General features: G+C 41.2%; 1 protein-coding gene across 1 annotated transcript in view; it reads right to left on the minus strand.

Annotated features, from left to right (window-relative positions):
* Positions 1 to 10,997: 10,997 nt before the first annotated feature.
* The window catches only part of ADSS1 (adenylosuccinate synthase 1), a 29,572-nt gene continuing 20,422 nt past the window's right edge, over positions 10,998 to 20,147 (minus strand). The window contains exons 9-13 of the mRNA XM_084270744.1: positions 19,909 to 20,063; positions 18,598 to 18,722; positions 16,621 to 16,718; positions 15,606 to 15,755; positions 10,998 to 14,229 (exon numbers count right to left, since the gene is read on the minus strand). Coding sequence (XP_084126870.1) covers positions 14,177 to 14,229; positions 15,606 to 15,755; positions 16,621 to 16,718; positions 18,598 to 18,722; positions 19,909 to 20,063 — 581 coding nt within the window. The 3' untranslated portion in view covers positions 10,998 to 14,176. The remainder of the gene's footprint in view (positions 14,230 to 15,605; positions 15,756 to 16,620; positions 16,719 to 18,597; positions 18,723 to 19,908; positions 20,064 to 20,147) is intronic.

The raw sequence follows: 20,147 nt of genomic DNA on the forward strand, positions 1-20,147 counted from the left end.
GACGGGCCCACCGACGCCCGGCACCGCCCCGCCGCCCCTCCCCGCGGCGTCAGCGCCGCGCCCGGCCAATGGCGGGGCGGACGATAGCGGCGTAGCCTCAGGCCCGGCCCCGGGAAACAGAACCAGCCCGTCCCCTCCCCTTTCCTGCCCCGGCTGGAGTGCTCTGTAGTCGGTACCTCCCGGTTCTTTCCGCAGCGTCTCTTTCCGCCGCGTCCCGAGGACCAGCTGCCGCCGGCCGGGCTTTGCCTGCCGCTCCCGGCCGGCCCTGCTGCCTCTCGACAGCTGGGAGTCGTCCCCGGCCCCTGGCTCTCTAGAAGCAGGGCGGAGCAAAACAGGGTGTTGAAACCGGGGCTTGTCAATAACCCCCCGCTCCCCGGTAGCGTTCGCAGACCTCTCCGGCAGCCCTGCGGGTTATGTTTGTGTTCGGGCTCCGGTAGTTCTTCCTGAAGCTTTAACCGCCTGCCAGAGCTCTCGCTGGCTCAGTGCAGTAGAACCAATGAGAACCTGCACAGATCCAAAAAGTCACTTGTTTTACAACCAACAATGAGGCTGGATAACCTGTGTCTGGCCAAGGGTGCTCCTCGGCACCTGTTGACAAGGGCAGACCCCACTCATGGCCGCTGGGGTTTAAGGGACTGTTCCTTGGTTTCAGTTAAGTCACCGAGCTCCACGGGGCCCTCTGCTATCACTGTGTGAGAGAGGAGCTGTCAGTACGGTTGGACTTGATCTCAAAGGTCTTTTTCAACATAGTGATCCTGTGATTCTGCCATTCAGCAGCAATCTAGGTATCATTTTCTCCATTAAATGTGTCACCTTCAGTTCGAAGTAGCAGTCGGTCTGGTTACTCTCCATGTTTTGAAAATACATTGTTTCCTCAGGGCAAATGAGACCTTTAAAACTGGTGGTGTTGTTCCTGGCACAACCTTTGGTGTCACTTCTCCAAGCCTCTTCAGGCTAAGTCAGTCATGACAGTTGTAGTTCCAGAGTGGTTTCTGAATCTAGAACCTTCACCTGTATGTGTTCTAGGATCCTGGACAATATCACAACCAAGTAGAAGAGTGGGGATTTTTTTCCATTAGTGAACATAAAAACCATGCTTCCACTGCTTGCTGAACTGCTACTAGTTTGCAGGCACAACCACACTGATTTCATACAGGTTAATGTGATTTTGATTTGGTTTTTTTTTTCTTCCCCATATTGCTGACCAGCCCAGGCTTGAGGTCTATGCAGTGGAAGCTGTGGTTGTGTAACTCCTGCCACACTTCTTTAGCTGTCAAGTTTTCTGCTTTGGCTTTTTCTGCATGCACTTGCAAATGCACCTTTCAAGATGTTCAGCAGACAATTTTCCACTGTAAACTGGGAACTCGTGGTCTTTTCTTAGTCCCGAAGGAGATTTCTTTATAAATATTCATTAGATGTACACTCTGATGTCCCTGAGGCTCTCTGGGGAATATGGAGCCCTGTCAGGGTAGAGGGCATCAGCTCACACGTGTTTCGTTCAGATGGCATAGGGTAAGTGTGGGTGGAAACTGACTGTCTGAGAACTGGATGGAATTCAAAGGGAAAAACTTAAAAGGACTGTTCTGCTTGCGAGGAAGGAGTGCTCTGAAATGCTGATCTCAGAATACAGAGCAGATCTGAAAGCACACAGTGTGTGCCGCAGCAGTGCTGCTGGTGCTGTCACCAAAGAGTAAATTTAAGGGCACTTTTCCTGAGGGCTGATTACATATGACATGTGCCACCACCACCCCACTGCAGGGTAGATGTAGAAATCTTCTGTTGCAGCTGAGACAGCCTCAGGTGGTGGCATTGCCTAATTGCTTTGTAAGCCTCAACCTTGACAACATCTGTTACTCATCAGTTATTTCCTATTTGTAAACTATAAAAGCAAAATAATTCTCTTTGGTCTATACCAGCATATCTCAGCATCTGATAGGGAGAGTATTGGTTTGTCTGCCAGTCAGTTGACTTGTTACTAAATAGAATGATGTATAGAGCTTCATTAGTTTCATAGCTGTGAGCTTTGAAGAAGATCCACTTGTGATTTGGAAGCAGAAGAACAGCAAAGATCTGGTCTGCAAGTCTTGCTGATATGGAGGAGTTGTGGAAATCAATGCTGGCAATTTCCCAGGTAAGATTGTTATGTTACACAGCTTCTGAATATGAAAAAGCAACCTGAAGAAATTCTGAACCACTAATGGTAATTGTGAAATCTGGTGGCTTGTGTTTATCCTTAAAAGTGTGTTTGTGAAAGAAAGTAGAGCATAAAAAGTCAGCCTTTTTCTTGCTGCTTTGCTTCACTCAGGCCTGTGTGAATATTACAGATAAATTGCCTGGTTGGTAGCTTTGTCACTTACAGAACAAAGACAAAGTGCATTTCAATTTTTCCCCACCAGTTTCTGTTTCTAGTAAGCAAACTTAAAAAGCAAAATGGACTGGACTTGCCAAGTCTCTCATTCTATTCCTACTGGTGCCTCAAGAATGTCAGGGCAAACACAGAAGGACCCTGTTTGTAGTTCACCTTCAATGCTTCCAGCAGTTTAGTGTTCAGAAATATTCTGAACTTAGTTTCCACCTGGGCCTTCATGTTTAATAGCTGTCAGTAGGCCCACACTTCACTAATTTGTCCTGTGCTCTTCTCAAACTGGCAATGTTTAATTTCTTATTTGGTCTAGCAAGTTCTACAATGTAGCAACATACTAACTTTTTCTTCTTAAAGAAGCTTCCTCTGGTTTGCTTTGTTTGCCACCTGTTCATGACATTAGGTGTCTCTTACATCTGGTTTTATAAAAAATAATGAGTAACTACTCCCTGCTGACTCTGAGTGACATCCATGCCTTTAAGGATGTTGGCCATATCATCTTCATCTTTTATTCAAGCCAAAATATATTGTCCCATGGAAGCCCTCCTTTGCAGTGTATCCAATGCACCTCACACCCCAGTGCCCTGGGAAAGGGATTGGGCTGTCTGGGAGGCAGGAAGGGGACCCCCTAGGTGCCCCATGAGCCCCTCTGCTCTGGGCAGCAGGGGCTGGGTGCTGAGTGCACCCCAAGTATCAAAGCTGCAGGCTACAGACAGTGCCAGATCACAGAACTGTAGGGGTTGGAAGGGACCTCAAGAGATCATCAAGTCCAACCCCAATGTCCTTTTTCATACCCTTTGTAGTCTCTAAGGTTCCTCCTGTAGCTGGGTGGCCAGGGCACCAGCTGCAGGCACACTATGTATCTGGACAGTGTATGTAAAGATGTTTTCTTCTTGGTCCCTTTCCCAATAATTCCTAACACCTGATTTGTCATTTTGATTTCTGCTCATGTACCAAACTGATGCTTTCAGGGAATTATTCATAAATGGCTCCCAGCATCACTCCCCTGAGTGCTCATCATTCAGAACCCATCACTCTACATAACTGAGGTTATTTATCTCCCCTGTGTGTTACTGCATGCTTACTGACATCACCAATTTATTGCCTGTTTGGTATGGTGAGAACCTCAAAAATACTCAACTGTAGCTCTCCCCAGTGGGCTTTTAGATGTGACTTTTAACAAGAATGCAGCAAACACTGATACCTTGCTGCTCTTCTCCCTTCCTCCCAGTACTTACAAATACACTAAATTGCCAGAAGCTTCCTCAAGTTTACTGACATGCAGTCCCCAGGATCAGAGCAATCCCTTTGTAAAAGCTGCCATCAAATTCCCTTTTGGCTGAGAACAGTTTAATGAAATATATCATGTTCAAACCCGAATTTCAATAGACTTTGCCTAAAAAATGTGTAGAGTTAGATGTTAAATAATCCAGGAAATGACAAGAGATACTAAAATTCTTGTTTTGATCCTTCTGTAAGACAATGATGATAAATGTTGGTCTGTCAGCCAATGCTTCTGACTACTCCAAGATATAAATAAAAAAAAAAAAACAGGTTGACAAAAATAAAAAATCAGACAGGAAAAGAAAAAGGAAAAGAACTTAGAAATTTGGAGAAGAGCAATTGAAGAAAATTTTGCCTTCTGTATTAGGATGTATCAGGATGGCTGATGTGGCTTTGTGAATATAAATATTCCATCAGTCTTACTCTCTCCTGCCTGCACCTGGTTTTGCAAGCAGCTTCTCTCTATTTGCTGTAACAGCAAGTGCTCCATTTTCAGAACAGGGAGCAGATAAATAGCAATTCAGTAGGTAATACTAGCTTTTAAACTGTTACAAATGCCTAACAGTAGGTTCCTACAAGCATTGGAGGCCCTTAAAAATATTTTACCCTTCATACCAAAGCCCTCCCCTCCATGTGCTTGCAGTAAAAAAAAGTCCCCATTTATTCTATTCTCTCATTATTAGCCCATTTAGAAAGAAACTGAAACACAGTGCCTAGAGGCAGGTACCTCTCCTACACCCCTTTAAAGAAGGTGTTTCCTTAATGATTCCTCTTTATTGGTACTGATATAAAAGAGTGGAATTTGGCCAACTGTCTGGTTCCTCTGTTGATGTTTTCATGGTAAAATGGTGAAAGGAATGTTCTGGAAACGCTTTGAAGTAAAATCTGTGTTATAGCAGCTGATGTAGTTGGTGGTGTGCCAGCGTGCAGCCCGTGTGAAGCCAGCCAGAGCATCAGGATGTACACACATCCTCTGCACAGCACCGTGCCCCGAGCGCTCAGTCCCACCGTGCTCCTCTCCCTGTGCTCTGCCATGTGGGTTTGAAGATTTATAAAACCCTTCCTGGATTAAACCTCCTTTTACTGGAATGGCTTGGGGGCATTTCTGCTCTCCTGTGCCCTCTTTGTAGCGTAGCAGTGACAAACAACATGTTTACAGCGGGATGGAAGGGCGAGGCACAGTTCAGACAGCATCTGTCTGCGAGCGTGTGTCACTCTAACTGTGACTTGTTAGCAACAGGGGTTGTGTCCTCATCTTGATGAGTGGGTTTGCAGATCGAAAGACGCTCGATAAGCCAGTGATGTGCAGGATTAAGGGCTGGCCCTTGAAGTATGTGGCTGCTGAGCCAAGGTTCTGCTGTCCTGGCACGGCGGCCGGTACTCGCTCTTAAATTAGCCCGGTGTGGTTGAATTTCACAGCGTGTTGCTCCTCAGCCAGCGACGAGTTACACTTCTGCTCAGTCCATCGAAGCACTGGAAGGTCCCACTTACACTAGAGGGCACTCTGAAGGCTGCAAATTGGTTTTTGCCTTTGCAAAGATGCTATTGTGCTGATAGCAATAGGCAGGGTTTGCAAAGGGGCTGCTTTCTTTCTTCAAGGTTATTTTCTGATGGCTGTTCGTGGCCTTTCCAGTTGTGCACCTTCATTTCTGCTGCACACTGTTTCCTTTTATTTTGCTTCTTTCCAGATTATTTTAATCTTTCTAGAAAAAGGGAAATTGAGCTCTGACAGGGATAACTGCTGCTCCTGACCTGACGTGCTGCCACGGTGTTCTGATTCCTTCCTCTGTGGGTGACAATGTTGTTCATTTAATACTGGGTGGTTGTCTAGTTGGTGGTTTCATGTAATACTAGGTAGTAATGCTTTCAATAATGCTTTCAATCTGTGTTCAGATGCTGCTATTCTTTATTCTGCATGGATTTGCTTGGGCAAGGCTTCAGGTACCTCTGCCTTTACTAGCCTCACACAGTACAAAACATCCTCTCTTTCCCATGGTGTGGGAAGGGCAAGACAAAACCTTTCTCCCTCCATACTGTAGGTGCCTCCAGCCCTGGTTTTGTTATTTCATGGTGGAAATGAATCCTTGCTTCAAGACAGCTTTGTATACTGTGCCTTTATCCAGCTGTGTCACCCAGGTACATCTGTGTGGTTTAAAGGGACGATGCCAGCACATGTTGGTGAAGAACCTGGCCCTTAGCCTTCACCATGTCTAACTGATGATTCCCCAGCAGCAGCCCACAGCGTGTGTTTATTTTAAATATTCATGGCTGTATTGTCAATTCTGGACAGAGAAGATCGCTGTCCAGAAAACAGAGGGTTCACAGAGTCCAAGTGAGTCCCCAGATGCTGCCAGGATGACATGTCACAGCTACTGGGACCATTAATAGGGCTCATGTGTGATTTTTCTTAGCACAGCCTTTTCGATTGAGATCTGTTTACACTGGGAGATCTTGAAGGCACTCATTCTATCTCCTTGCTCTCTGCTGTGATAGTGCTGGATGCCAGTTATAGAACGAGACTTTTTGTGCTGTTGGCATTTCCCCTGGATGGAAATCATCAATACATTTTGTGTAGGGCTCAGGCTTCCATCAGTATCAGCTCTGGTATTGTAATGACGTAGTCTGGTGTGAATCAATTTCTCATAGACAAAATGTCTTATCCCATTTGTAATGCCTTAACTAGCTAACTTTTATTTCTTCCACCTGACCTCTTTCATGTATATTAAAATGCATTGTCACTTATTCTTTGCATTTATGCTCAATACTTTCCCCATGTACATACATGAATCCTTTTTTTCTTTCTTATTTCTTTCAATTTATTATTTCTACCTGCATGAGAATTTCAGAGAAGATACTGATATGGCACAATCATATACTCTTTTCTTTTGTTGCATCCTTCCTGTCTTCAAGATTTGGAAGATCTCCAGGTTGGAGATGTTCAGTATTGCCTTGCTTTCTAACACCAATTCTTTATCACTACTTAAACTCAAGGATGTAAACAAACACATCACCCCTGAAACCACTGCAAACATAAAATAGTAATACTGGCATTGAACAATTGACGGAATAACGGAGCAGAGAGGCCTGGCATTCCTCCTAGCTCTTCAAAATTCACAGTCCTCCAGTGTTCTTCCCAGGCACCTGCCATTCCTTTAGCTGAGTCCGTCACCCAGCACAGGAGTTTGCTGCTGTTTTATTTGAACTTCAATTCTTCTGCTGAAGTTGGAGATTATTCTTTGTCCAGCCCTGTATTTATATCAGTGCCCAGTATAGGCAAGTAGAAATCACTGTAGGTATATCCTTATTTCCTCTGCAAAATGTATATACTTGATATCCACTTAGTGGACCAAATGCTGAGGAAATGGGATTGATTTCTTAGTTACCTTCTCCAGTAATCATCTTTAGAAGCTATAGATAGATACTTAATGCTGTTTCAGAATGGCAAAGAAAACCTTTTGTGAACTTACTCAGTAAAGGTTTTCCAGCTATATTTTTATCTCACAGACAGGGTTACAGCCCTGTTGGTACAGATATAAACCGCAGCCCAAAATTGTGAGAGAACGGATCTTTGCAATTGCAAGGCAGGAAGGGATGCTTCTAATCTTCCAAGTTGAGTGGTATTGTATTATTTGATAACTGAAAATGTAATACTTTTAAAGGAGGCAGTGAAAAAATTATGCTGATAGCCAGAGGGTTAATAGTCTGGACTTAGTAGTTTGCAAGACTTCAGCAGCTTTTTCAAGGGATGGCTCACTACAAACACTGAGGTAAATGCAAAATGGGATAAAATGACAAATGGGCTTAAAAACAGATGACCCCCTGAGTATCATGAATAATAGTTGATTCTATGGTCAAAGGAAATGCAGTGGTTTTAATCCATTTGGCCTTCATTAAGCATTTGATATCGCATCATACAGGGGATAATTGGTTATTAGTTAGAGATTAGTATAAAGGGAACAAAGAACTGTGTAAGGAGAAATGGAATGGTTGATGCTCAAAAGCTGTGTCTGTATTAGCAAGCAGTGCAGCCCTCCAGGCACATGTATGTAAAGCAGTTGGTGCTCAGGACCCAGTATTCACACTGTAGGTAGAGGGTTGCTTCTGCCCAGCTCTTGTGTAGCTCCATGGATTGAACTCTGATTACTGTCTGGCCACCACTGGACAGCAACTCTTGTTGAGTTTCATCCATAAGGAACCCAGTTTCCAAGCTGACACTACTCCAGAGTGTAAAGCGAAGTGTGGAGTAGCAATAACAGCCAGAGCAGAGCAGGATGAAGCCACCATGAGGGTAGAGCCTCGACGGCTGGAACAATTGAAAGACAAAAATGGCAGTAGGAAATGCAGATTTCAGAATTCAAACTGCTCTGCCTATTTTTCTCACTGTAGGATGCTAAAGAAGCAGTAAAGTTGTAGTACTGATGTTCACATTCTGCACTGCAACCACTGCTGGTATGATCTGGTAAAGGTGCCCCTGCTTACTACAAGGGAGTTGGACTAGATGACCTTCAATGGTCCCTTCCAACCTAACACATTCTGTGATTGTCTGAGGCAAGGCACATTCTTTAAACAAGAATATCACATCAACTTCTTGATTCTCCTTTTCTTCAACCATTTACTAAAGACACAAATATACCATTACAACAGATACCAGTGGATGTTTAGTGTGAATCAGTGGTTCTACTCAGCAGCATGAGTAATGGGAAATACCTTCCCTTCCTGACCTGGCCATGTCACCCCAGTATAGCCTAGTAGACCATTTGCTTTACTCAAGATGCAAGTGCATCATTGGTTCATATTCACCCAGGGACCTCAGGTCCTTTTTTGCAGAGCTGCTCCTCAGCCAGGTGCTTCCTGGTCTGTACTGAGACAGAAAACCCTGCACTTCTTTCTGAGCTTCACAAGCTTGCTGTTGCCCAGTCCTCAAGCTTGTCAAGGCTGTTGCCATTTGTTGTCAGCCACTCCTGAATTCAGAACTCCTCGAAGAACAGGTTTCTGCTCATGGCAGAGCATTGCACTGCTTTAAGAATCCCAACTGAAACAACTCTAAATACAATAGGTCTGTCTCTGGGGGTTTCCTCTTTGGAAGCAAAGAACACCATGGAACCCTTTTTTTATGAGGGTGACTGGTAATAAACTGTATTTACCAAGTCTGTCACTTCATCAGGCTCACCAAAGGTTGATTCCAGCACCCCCTTGTATAGAATCATCTCCATCTACAGCTGGGCTTCCATAAACCTCAGCAGCAAATACCATCTCCACATGTTTCAGGAATCAGGCCCAGTTGGCATGAAAAGTTTTTTACCTGATAAAGGGAAGATGAAGCCACCTCTGCTGTAAGGGCACAGATAGTTGGCTGCATTTGGCAGTCTTTACAAAACACATCTCCAGTGTTTCTACCCCGGGGTATTTTAAGGATTTCAACCACAACCCAAACCGTCTGAAGTGCTCTGCCACTTATCAGCACTGTGAAGGCATCTCCTGAAACCCAACCCTGCTGTTGGAGATGCTATTTACAGGCCTGCAGTGCAGACTCTGGTGGGTGCACTCAAACTTGGGAAGGGGAACGCCTGCCAGAGGACGGGTACATTATCTCAAGGCTGCAAAAACATTCACACATGAGTGTTGGTGTGTTTTTCTGACAAAGACATGTCTTTGATAAGGCACTGTTAAAATGCTTACTGTTTCCAGGCACTGAAAAATGCAGCTGCTGGCCCAGTTTTCCTATGTTAAAGGAAGTTATAGAACATATGTACTTAAAGAAAATCTTTCCTGCTTTGTTGGTTTTTTCCCCTTGCAGTCTCATAGGGCTGATGGGCAAATACTTAATGCACAGTCTCTACTCCAGAAGTGTGCAGCTATTAACACATGAAGCTATTTTAGAACAACTAATTTCCTCTAGGTATCTAAGAGATTAAAAGGCAAAAATCTTGACATTTCCACTTAGACTTAATACCTCCCTCTATGGCTGACCTCTCCAGGGAAACTTTTTACTTTACATTTAAGCAATGTGTAAGGGTTCAGCCAGCCCTACCTGGGGCTGTTCCTTACTAAAGCTCCTTTGTGTTGGACGTGTGACTTAGTGAGGTGGGAAACTTGGTGCTTTCCTCCCCAAAGCAGGTTGTACACCACCAGTTCTCACACGCTGTGAGTCCCATGTAGCACTGCCATGGTCAAGCAGGGTCCACACCTCTGGCACCCTCTGTCACTGGCAGCACAGATAAAGAGATGAAACCAGCACTAACAAACTCAAACTAGTAGCCAACAAGTCCTGCTCCCTGATGAGTGCCTGTACCACAAACAGGGACTTCTAAAGATGAGGTGGCCAGTACTGAAACTTTCTTTCTGATGCCTGGTTACAAGGGTGACATCAGCTCATGCTTCTTGCAAACACCAGCACTTGAAAACAGCTCTTTGATGGATACAAAATGTTACTGTAAAGGAAGCTGGGACACTTCCACAAGGAATAAGGAGTGGGCTAGAGCTTGACCCCATGTGAGGTACTCCTAGAAGCAACCAGGAACAATGAAGTAATTAACTGCAACTCTCCAGAGGCAAGATGTTTTACTAGGCTGTCTGGCTGCTTCCTCCCTCCCAGTCCTAAAACTGAGCTCTCCAGAGGGCAGACAACAGGCAGCCAGCAACACAGCAGTCTGCTTTCCCAGTGGGTGATTTCAGAAAGGACAGAATCCCTCAGTTTTGGGGCTTTTTTTTTATTTTTTGCCTCAGGCATTGTGAACGTCACCTGGAATTAGGTGAAACTGCTTCAGCTACCAAAGACCACTCAAATTTATATGTGTGTGTATACATAAACAAACTGATGCAAAGGGAATGAAGAATCATTAGTTAGCAGAGCAGTTCTCATCCAGCTCTCAGACATCACCCTGAATTGTGCATTAACTTGACATCACTTACCACACAGGTCACTCTCCTGCTGTTCCAGGCTCCTTCTGAAGCAGGCAAGAAAATGAGTGATTTCTATAAAGGCTTCTGAAGGCCCAACAGCACTTGTCTGAAGCCCACTCAAGATTTGGAGGTGGTAATTATGTATCTGAGCCACTATCTACCTTTTCTTTCTAGCACAGTGCTCTTGATAAAGAATGATACAGGAGTTCATGTCAGTTGTTCTGAGCCAGCTGGTAAGGCAAGAACATGTTTGCATTAGTTAGAAAATTTGGGGTTGTTTTGTGTCATAAAACCATTGTTGACTCAGGTCAACTAACACAGAGTATCTATAGATTGAAAGAAAATATCCACTCAGTATTGCTGCTAGTTAGTTTTTAAAATCCATGAAATATTGAGCCAGTTTTTTGTATGAAGTGTATTGTGAAAGACAGAAATAGATACCAAGCACTGTTACTTTAAATTGGTTTTAATACATCTTTCAGGACAAAATAAACAGGTGTGGATCCAAAATTCATCTGAAAAAAATCAGCATAAGGTATAAGTTTGCACATTACTATGGAAATGCTTAGTTTTCTTTCCTCTTATAAAGTGCATTATGCTAGAACTGTAAGACCATATATAGCCAAATTAAAAATTACAAAAGCTTCAAAATCCTATGCTGTGTGTGTTAGGAAGCATACACCTGGCTATGAAGGCCCATATTGTAAGGGTAAGGGTGAGAAAAATGTGTCAAATACACTTATGTGCATGAGTGAATCAGTAACTGCTACTTTTTTAAAAAAATTCTATAATCTTTACCACAAATTATGCCATTTTGGTAGATGTTTACCTTTATTCTTCCATCCAAATATCTAACAGGAAGATGCATCAACCAGTTTTAGTCATTATTATTGCATTTGGCCGGGGAGAAAGAGGAAATTAAATTCATCACAGTGATTGTTATTAAAATGAAATTTCAAACATTACAAAATAATACACAAGGGAAACAGCCAAAATGAAAGCAAATTTACATAAAAACATCCTTATTAGCACTGTGTCACTCTGTGGATTAAAGGACTTCTTGATAAAAGCCTGAACTTTTAATTGAACTCCACATTTTACTTACTGACAACACATACAAAAGCTCATTAGGAGAAATTTCATTTAAAAAAATCCATGCTATGAAATGAAATGTATATTATTTTTATGGTAATAGAGTAAGTCATGGGATAACTGCCTATTACATCATGCTCACTGACAACATTGCTGGGTTTTTAATGAATCCTTGAATGCAAAGACAGGAAACGTGGATCCAATGGAGACTTAATGGAAAAATTACTTAATGGAAACTAGGAAGAAGTAGTGAATGTAATCCTGTGAAAACCAATCTATAAAACTTGACTTTTTCAATATGCCAAATACTTCATTTCAAGTTGATCATTTAATCCTGTTGTTCAGCACGCCAAGTGGCTTGTGGATTTTGTCTAAAAATCAACCAAACCTTAAATCAGCTGTAGGGGCAACCTCCTAACACAATGCACTGATGAAGATGAGGCCAGGAAAGGAACAGGTCTATATCACCCAAATGTCACAGGGTTAAACCATGTGAAAACAGAACCTAATTACTGTACCTCCAAGCATCTTTATGCTTCAATGACCTTGTATAAATGAGGCAGGTTTCACAGTGCTTGTAATAATTAGCACTTACCAAGCACCTTTCAGAAAGTGCTTTGCAAACATTAAATAAGGTCAGACATCTCATTGCTCTTTTGTTATAACATCCATAAATAATATGGGGAGAGCATCCTCATCAGTGTCAGAGCAAGGACTGTGGAGCTCAACCCACCAACCTCCAAAAACCAGTTTAAAAGAGGCAGAATTCCTAATTGCCATTTTACTGTTTGCAGAGTGGTAGCAAGGAGATTAAGTAACTTGTCAAAGGAGTTGTAGCTGAATGAAGGATTCATGGTTTTGGACTCTCCTTTGTTGTTTTAAGAGATTAAGTATTTGATTGTGGCATAAAGCTACAGACTGTGATGAACTGGGGTATGACTAGACTGCACTGCACTGGAAGGTGTAAGAATTCTACTCTACAAGCAGCAATACACCCGTAAACAGTTAAATTTAGTGCTTGTACTGGTACTGCTGTTATTGCTTCTTGACATAAATGGGTTTGAAGATGAGCCATTATGCAATACTGAGCAAGAAAAGACAATGGGGATGAGTATGACATGATACTCCAGAAAGGTTTCTGATTTCCCCCCATCTCCGATGCAAAGAATGTCATAATTTTAAATGCTTGGAATTACCATCTCAGAACACACATCATGATATTACTGAGGTTGTGACACCCTTTCCCCAGCCCCCAGAAATGATATAAAAGTATTGTTGTAGCTCTCAGATATACATAGAAAAAGGAACATTTACTCAGAAAATGCAACAGTTATTCCCTAACTCTCTTTCTAATGTATTCTTTTCCCTCTACAAGAGGTAGGCCTTTTTTTGAGAGCTCTTAAAGTCCAGCCATTATAAATCAGAAGATCCACAAAGAAGTCCAAGTGTATCCTTGAAGATTCTGGGACCTCTCCGTGGCTTCTGCATGTCCCGACCCTGGCTGCCACATGTCATCCCCTTCTATAAATAGGCATTACATTTTGCTGAGGAAGGTCAAAACGTGTGAGGGGTGTAAATACTGCAGCAGTCACACATCGATTTATTCTTGGAAACCTAGGAGCAGTGGAAGTGAGTGTGCCTTACAGAGCTGCAAGTCCAAATTTCCTCAAGAGATACCTACAGTAAAACTTTGGAAATTACAATTGCTGCATTAGCAAGAGTAAATGCCTTGGGCTCACTGTCTCAGCTCCACTTTCCCTGTGTGTGTTTTGCACACCAAGGAGACTCTTCCTTCCACCTTCACTTCTGCTCTGTCGCACAGCTAAAGACTGCAGATCTGACAGTCTCCATAGGGATGGTCTGTTAGTACCCAGGATATTTGAAAGAACTATTAGGCAGGTCAACCTTCTCCAGTTTGGCCCCTTCTACAGGTGTTGTCTCAGTTACTAGAATAGGCTCTCTGATAAAAATGCATTAGCAGCTCTCCGTTCATTTTAATGGACTATTGAAAATCTTTATATAAAAAAATATAGATAACTGTTTGCTTTGCTTTGTGCAGTCAAAAATACTTAACTTCACGGTATTTTAGAAAATTAAAATCTGTATAATCTAACAAATTTAAGTACTCAGCATCTGCCTTGTTACTGCCAACTGAAGTTGAACAAATCCAAGCTTCACAATTCTAAAGATACCCAGTTAACTACTGGAAAAGGCTTAATACTGGTTTCAGCAAGAAGAAACTACTCTATATGGATGTCAAATGCTTTCAAATAGTAACATACCTCAAATAGAAAAAAGAGATTTCCTTATTTTAAGAACACTTTTTTTTATGATGGTCACCAAGGAGATTTTACACTGAATTTACTGAGAAATTAAAGATAAATAAAATGTTACAATACAGAATTTATGTTTTGTTTCTATTCAGTTCCTAGAAAAAACGTGTTGGTTTTAAATAGCATCTCCATTGAAAGAGGAAGCAGTAAGGAACAGATGAACGTTAAGTTGTGCTTCTCATCACTGAAGTTCTTCATTTGGTTAGAATAGCTGGATCATCGACTCTCTTGATTTTCCAACTCCGACCCATTTAACTAGGGAAGAAAACGCATGTATTACTGATAGCAAGCATGTATTACTGATAGCAAGCATGTATTACTGATAGCAAGCATGTATTACTGATAGCAAGCATGTATTACTGATAGCAAGCATGTATTACTGATAGCAAGCATGTATTACTGATAGCAAGCATGTATTACTGATAGCAAGCATGTATTACTGATAGCAAGCATGTATTACTGATAGCAAGCATGTATTACTGATAGCAAGCATGTATTACTGATAGCAAGCATGTATTACTGATAGCAAGCATGTATTACTGATAGCAAGCATGTATTACTGATAGCAAGCATGTATTACTGATAGCAAGCATGTATTACTGATAGCAAGCATGTATTACTGATAGCAAGCATGTATTACTGATAGCAAGCATGTATTACTGATAGCAAGCATGTATTACTGATAGCAAGCATGTATTACTGATAGCAAGCATGTATTACTGATAGCAAGCATGTATTACTGATAGCAAGCATGTATTACTGATAGCAAGCATGTATTACTGATAGCAAGCATGTATTACTGATAGCAAGCATGTATTACTGATAGCAAGCATGTATTACTGATAGCAAGCATGTATTACTGATAGCAAGCATGTATTACTGATAGCAAGCATGTATTACTGATAGCAAGCATGTATTACTGATAGCAAGCATTACAATAAATTATTTGGAATAATTTTCATATTTCATCACAGTTTGCTACAAACTGGCCAACTTTGTGCTGACACAATGCTATAAACCAAATTAATGCTAGGAAATTCTACTGTCAAAAATTACTCCCCCCCTGCTGCCTTATCAGACTAGAAGTGCAATATCCTGAAGTTTGAAAGCATGAACCAATGAATGCCATGAAAACAAAGCATTGCAGATGGAAGGCCTAACAGAAGGTCAAGCATATTTCTTCCAGGTTTAACTGTCATTGTCATGAGTGAGGTGTAGCTAAATCCCTGCACAGATGAAGCAAGAGGTCTGCCAGACTGAAATTTCTTGATGTGGACAGGAGATAGTCATGCACACGTGCTGTATTAATGTTAAATGTAAGGCTGCAATTAAAAACATTATCCAGTGTGAGCAGCCCCCTGGAATACCATACTATATTTGATCTAATACAGTTTTTATTGCCCCTGAGTACTACTGAAGTGACTACAGTGGTTCTCCTTTAGCCACCAAACCCACCAAGGCTCTGCCTTCACACCAAGAACCTAATCCTATATGACAGGCTAAACACTCTTTTATCCATTTGCCACACATCTCCCAGTCAAGCCACTCCCAGACTAACAAATTGAGCATTTTTACAGAATTCTTCCCATCTGCTCTATTGTCCTCAGATGTACATCTACAGGAAGATGTACCTGGCACTCCAACATGGTTCTCCACACAGCGGATGTAATTCTGGGCCTTGGGTGGGAGGTCTTCCCATTTCCGTGCACCAGTTGTGTCAGTCTTCCACCCAGGCATTGTTTCATACTCCACTTCCACCTTCTGTAGTATCTCCTGATTAGCTGTGAGAGAACAATTTTTGTCACAGTTGATTTTAGCTGTTCCAACCTAAAACCAACACACCCATGGTTCTTGACCAACAAAGTCATTTGACAACATTTATAAACTGACATATGAAGAAGCAGTATTTCTGCTAGTTGCTTCAGTCTTTCAGTCTTGACTTTGATTTTTTTTTAACTTAGGAAAATAACTCTGATTCAAAAGGATCCAGTAATCCAGATTCCTCTCATCAAAAATTTGAGGGTGCACCCTATATTGTCAGGAGACTACAGCAATATTTTTAAGAAAACAAATTATTTGAAGTCTACCACAGTTCCCATTTTTAGTTATGTTTGCATGTAACAAGAGAAGTCCTCCCATACACAAGGCACAACTTTTTCAAAAATTTTTACCTTCATGGAACAGAGTTTCATCAGTCTGACAGTATATGATAGTAACCCATAAGCAGCTTTATTCTGCTTGTATCCATCTCACTTTTGCACAGCTTAAGCACTGATTTTGGTTTTACTTTACTTCATTAAGGGCTATTACCAATGATACACAGTCATAAACTTGAATCTTGCTGACTTTCAGACCCTTTGTTTTGTCAATAAAAAAATAACATTATGGCACAAGACAGAGAGGTCCTAACACAAGATTTTATTTGCTCTCAACTTCCTGTAATCATACATAAAGATGCAATGTGACAGGAAAATGCTAGTGGACCGATACAGTAGCCTTTATACTGGTATCACAGTCCAACAAATTTCCACTGAAGGTCTAGCAAGTCAGAAACCAGCCTGATTTTAAAAAGCAAACAGTCTTTCCCAACAGGTATGACTTAGAAGGCAGGAAAAAAAAAACTAACATAGATATTTAACTACATACCTGGAAAATAAGGAATTCTTTTTCCACCCAGTTTGTAAGCAACGCCAATTTTAATCTCATCAAGGACATCAAGAATATCCAGTTTTGTTAATGCCAAACTGTACAGAAAAACACCAGTTAGAGTTACACACATGATGAATCTCCTCCTTAATACCTTCCACCTGTCTCTCTTTTCTTACCTCCTCCCCCCCCCCCCAATTCCCCCTCTTTTCTTGTGTATTCACAAACCCAGCCCAGGCAACCCAGCAAGCAGAAATACACAAATAAATTAAACTCTGAGCATTGTTAATGGAAGTCATGCCTCTGGGCTGAATCCATGACTGAGTTTCCAAGACACTTCCAAATGCTTGCACTGCTCACACCGTTCAGTTCAGCACATGAAGATACAAGCTGACTGTGTGAAGTGGTACTTACTGGACTTGGTTTGGATGTGTATGACAACATGTCACTAATAGTGATTATTTCTGTTATTCCTACTGATTAACAACAACTATAAGACAGACTTATTACTAATACTTTTAAAACAGACTTCACAAGCATGAACCTGACTATTAAAATCTCATATACAGTTCAGCAGGAAAGGTCCCTGCCTGGTGTTCAGCACCTGGGCTGGGCTATCAGGGTTGTCAGTTTAACAAACCTCTTCCATCTTTTGAATGAACACTCTGGAACACAAAGATGAAGGAAGCCTCAAGGTGATTCTGACCAAAACAAACTGCATTTTCTGATTCATTGATCAGAATAAAAGTGCATTTTAAAAGTAGTCGTATTCTCTAGACACAATATGCCAGACCTTGTTTGGTAAAAATACGAGTAGCTGAGGATTTAGACAGGTATATACATAACAGTCCATGAGATGTGTGCTCAGAAGTATACAAGGAATGTGATGATTAAATGAAAAGAGCTTTTGGGAAAGAAGCAGCATAGGGCCAGTTCTGCAACTGACTTCAGCTTCCCAATACTATTTCCACACAATCTACAGCTGTGGAAGTTAATGCAAGATATAAATCCAAATTAAAAAGTATTTCAAGAACCCTTCTGATAAATTACTGAACAAAGATCACTGTTCCTTTGTAACTGTAGCAGCACTAACAACGTTCACTCTCAGCTTATAAGCTATTAAAATACCCATGGTGATGTGTTTGCATATATGAAAAAGTCTGCCTGAATGGACCAGTGTCTATGCTTTATATGAAGAAAACTGTAGTGAATTTTTTGCAACTTTTTCATGAAAATACAGACTGGTAATTAGTTATATATTAATGGCTTGTGATAGTTACCATCATCTTAGTATTAGACAGAAGCTAGCTTGATAGCACTAAAGTTTCAAATGGTTCCTTTGAGTACCCACTTTTCCCTTAAAAATGTCAATTTATTACATATTTTGAACTCTAAAATAATTCATTAACCAAGTAAGTTGCTCAGTCCTCAAGAAAATAAAACTCAGCCCACTAAAAGTAGACTAATACAACATTGGAGTACATCTTTGTAAATAAACCTGCTAGGACTGGAATGAAAGCTGTGCCAGTTGCTGTACAGGGTGTCATCCTGCTTGTTTCACTTAAAGAGGCAGTGCTTCCAAATGGCACAAGTTTGGCCCTACAAATATGATCCACTACAGTCAACCACAGCTCAAAACCAGTGGGTTTCAGATCATTGCATGAGGCAGTATGAAAGCTCTAAAGCAAACTGTTGGTAAACTGATACATTGAGCCAATCTGATGTAATCTGATGTACGCAAAGTGAAAACATATATGAAAAAAATCACTATAATGTTGTAAAATTACTTGATTTGGAAACAAGAACAGGAATTAGGCTATTATTAACATTAAGACAATTCTCAGGTGCCTGTTGTGAATTATTGTATTGCTTAAAACACAACACTTTACTGGACTTATATTAATGTTACCTACATATTTATTCTGCGAAGCACAAAATTATCACTTCCAAATGTAGCGCAAAATCTGTGATGCTTACGCAGTGAATCCGTTGATCATATGAGCATATTTCAAAATGACAAGATCTAACCAGCCACAACGCCTCTTTCTGCCAGTAGTTACTCCCCATTCGTGGCCACGGGACTGTAAGAGATCTCCAATTTCCTAAAAGAAGACAGAAAGAATGCTTACAGTTTTTCATTGAAGAATAGCAGTAAAACAAAAATACTAAAAAAATACAGATGAATCGTTGTTCAATTCCAAACTTGTTTTGTAGGGGGGATAAAAAAAAAGAAAAAAAGAACTAAGTTTAATTAGAAGGGGAGTAAGGTGGAGAATAAAGCCCCTTAAGGTCAGGAGTTTTGTAATTCAATCACTAGTATTTTAAAAAAGTAACTTGATATGACTATTTCATGTTCCAAAGAGATCCTTTCCTTCCTCTTTCATCCAATATGAAGGCTTCTTTGACAGTTCAGCCCTATTTTAGATTTGCTTGCATTTACTTTCTTCATCTGGTCTTTTGGCATCTATTGTTTTTGGGTGCAAGACCCATGTCCAGTGCTTATACAATGTCTAACCCTACAGACTCCCTGACCATACCTAGGACTCCTGGGTTCCACCTCAGAATGACACTACCATATGTGTTAGGTTATACTGTGTTATGATGCATTCAAAATGAAGAAGTAAGAAACTTTACGCTTGTGGTTCATAAACCCAAACAATATCACCAATACATCTGAGCCACTGGAGAAAAGATTTTAGTGAATAAATCCTTAAATTAGATTCAGGTCACTGACCTAAAGATTGTTGTGTGCATAACTCATGATCAATGCCCTGAGCTTTCTGGTTTCTTGATAATTAAAATACAATAGACAGCTTAAAAGCATCAAAATCTCTCCCCTTCCTTTTATGGATCAACTTGTGCATGACTGGCTGATGCACACACCATGTTTATTCTCTAAATGACACAGAACACAGGCTGTTAAGCACAGGAGCTGTATCTTCAATATACACTTTCCTGTGATGGACTCACAGTTCCAGCCTACAACAGACTTGCCACAGAAGCACACCTCATGGTATTACATAGAATAACAAAATCTGTTTTCACATCATTCATCACAACACAAGTGTGGTCATTGTAATATAACACCACCACACTCATGTTTCTCTCCTCTGAAGAAAAACACAGAGAGTTTATAACATAACTCTCTCTTTGGGAGTGCTTGGCAGGGTTATGATTTTGGTACTTATTTAGACCAGTATGCCTTTGACTTTAGTTTATTATTCTTTTGACCTTATTATTTGGCAACTGTATATATATATATTGTGCATTTTATAACATTAAACCTACATTAATCTGCTCAGTGGGGAAGGCTCCAATCCCCACCCGGGTAGTGTACGCCTTCACCACGCCGTATACATCACCGACATGCTGGGGGGGAACGCCAAGCCCAGTGCATACGCCACCTACGGTGCAGTTTGATGAAGTCACAAAGGGATACGTGCCTGTCAGAAAAAGCACAACAGCACAAGCCTGTGTCAGTGATGATAAGAAACAAAGACCGATTTTCCTTTATGAGTTGAAAAGGC

This window comes from Gallinula chloropus (genome assembly GCF_964237585.1).
Source record: "Gallinula chloropus genome assembly, chromosome: 14".
Lineage (NCBI taxonomy): Eukaryota > Metazoa > Chordata > Aves > Gruiformes > Rallidae > Gallinula > Gallinula chloropus.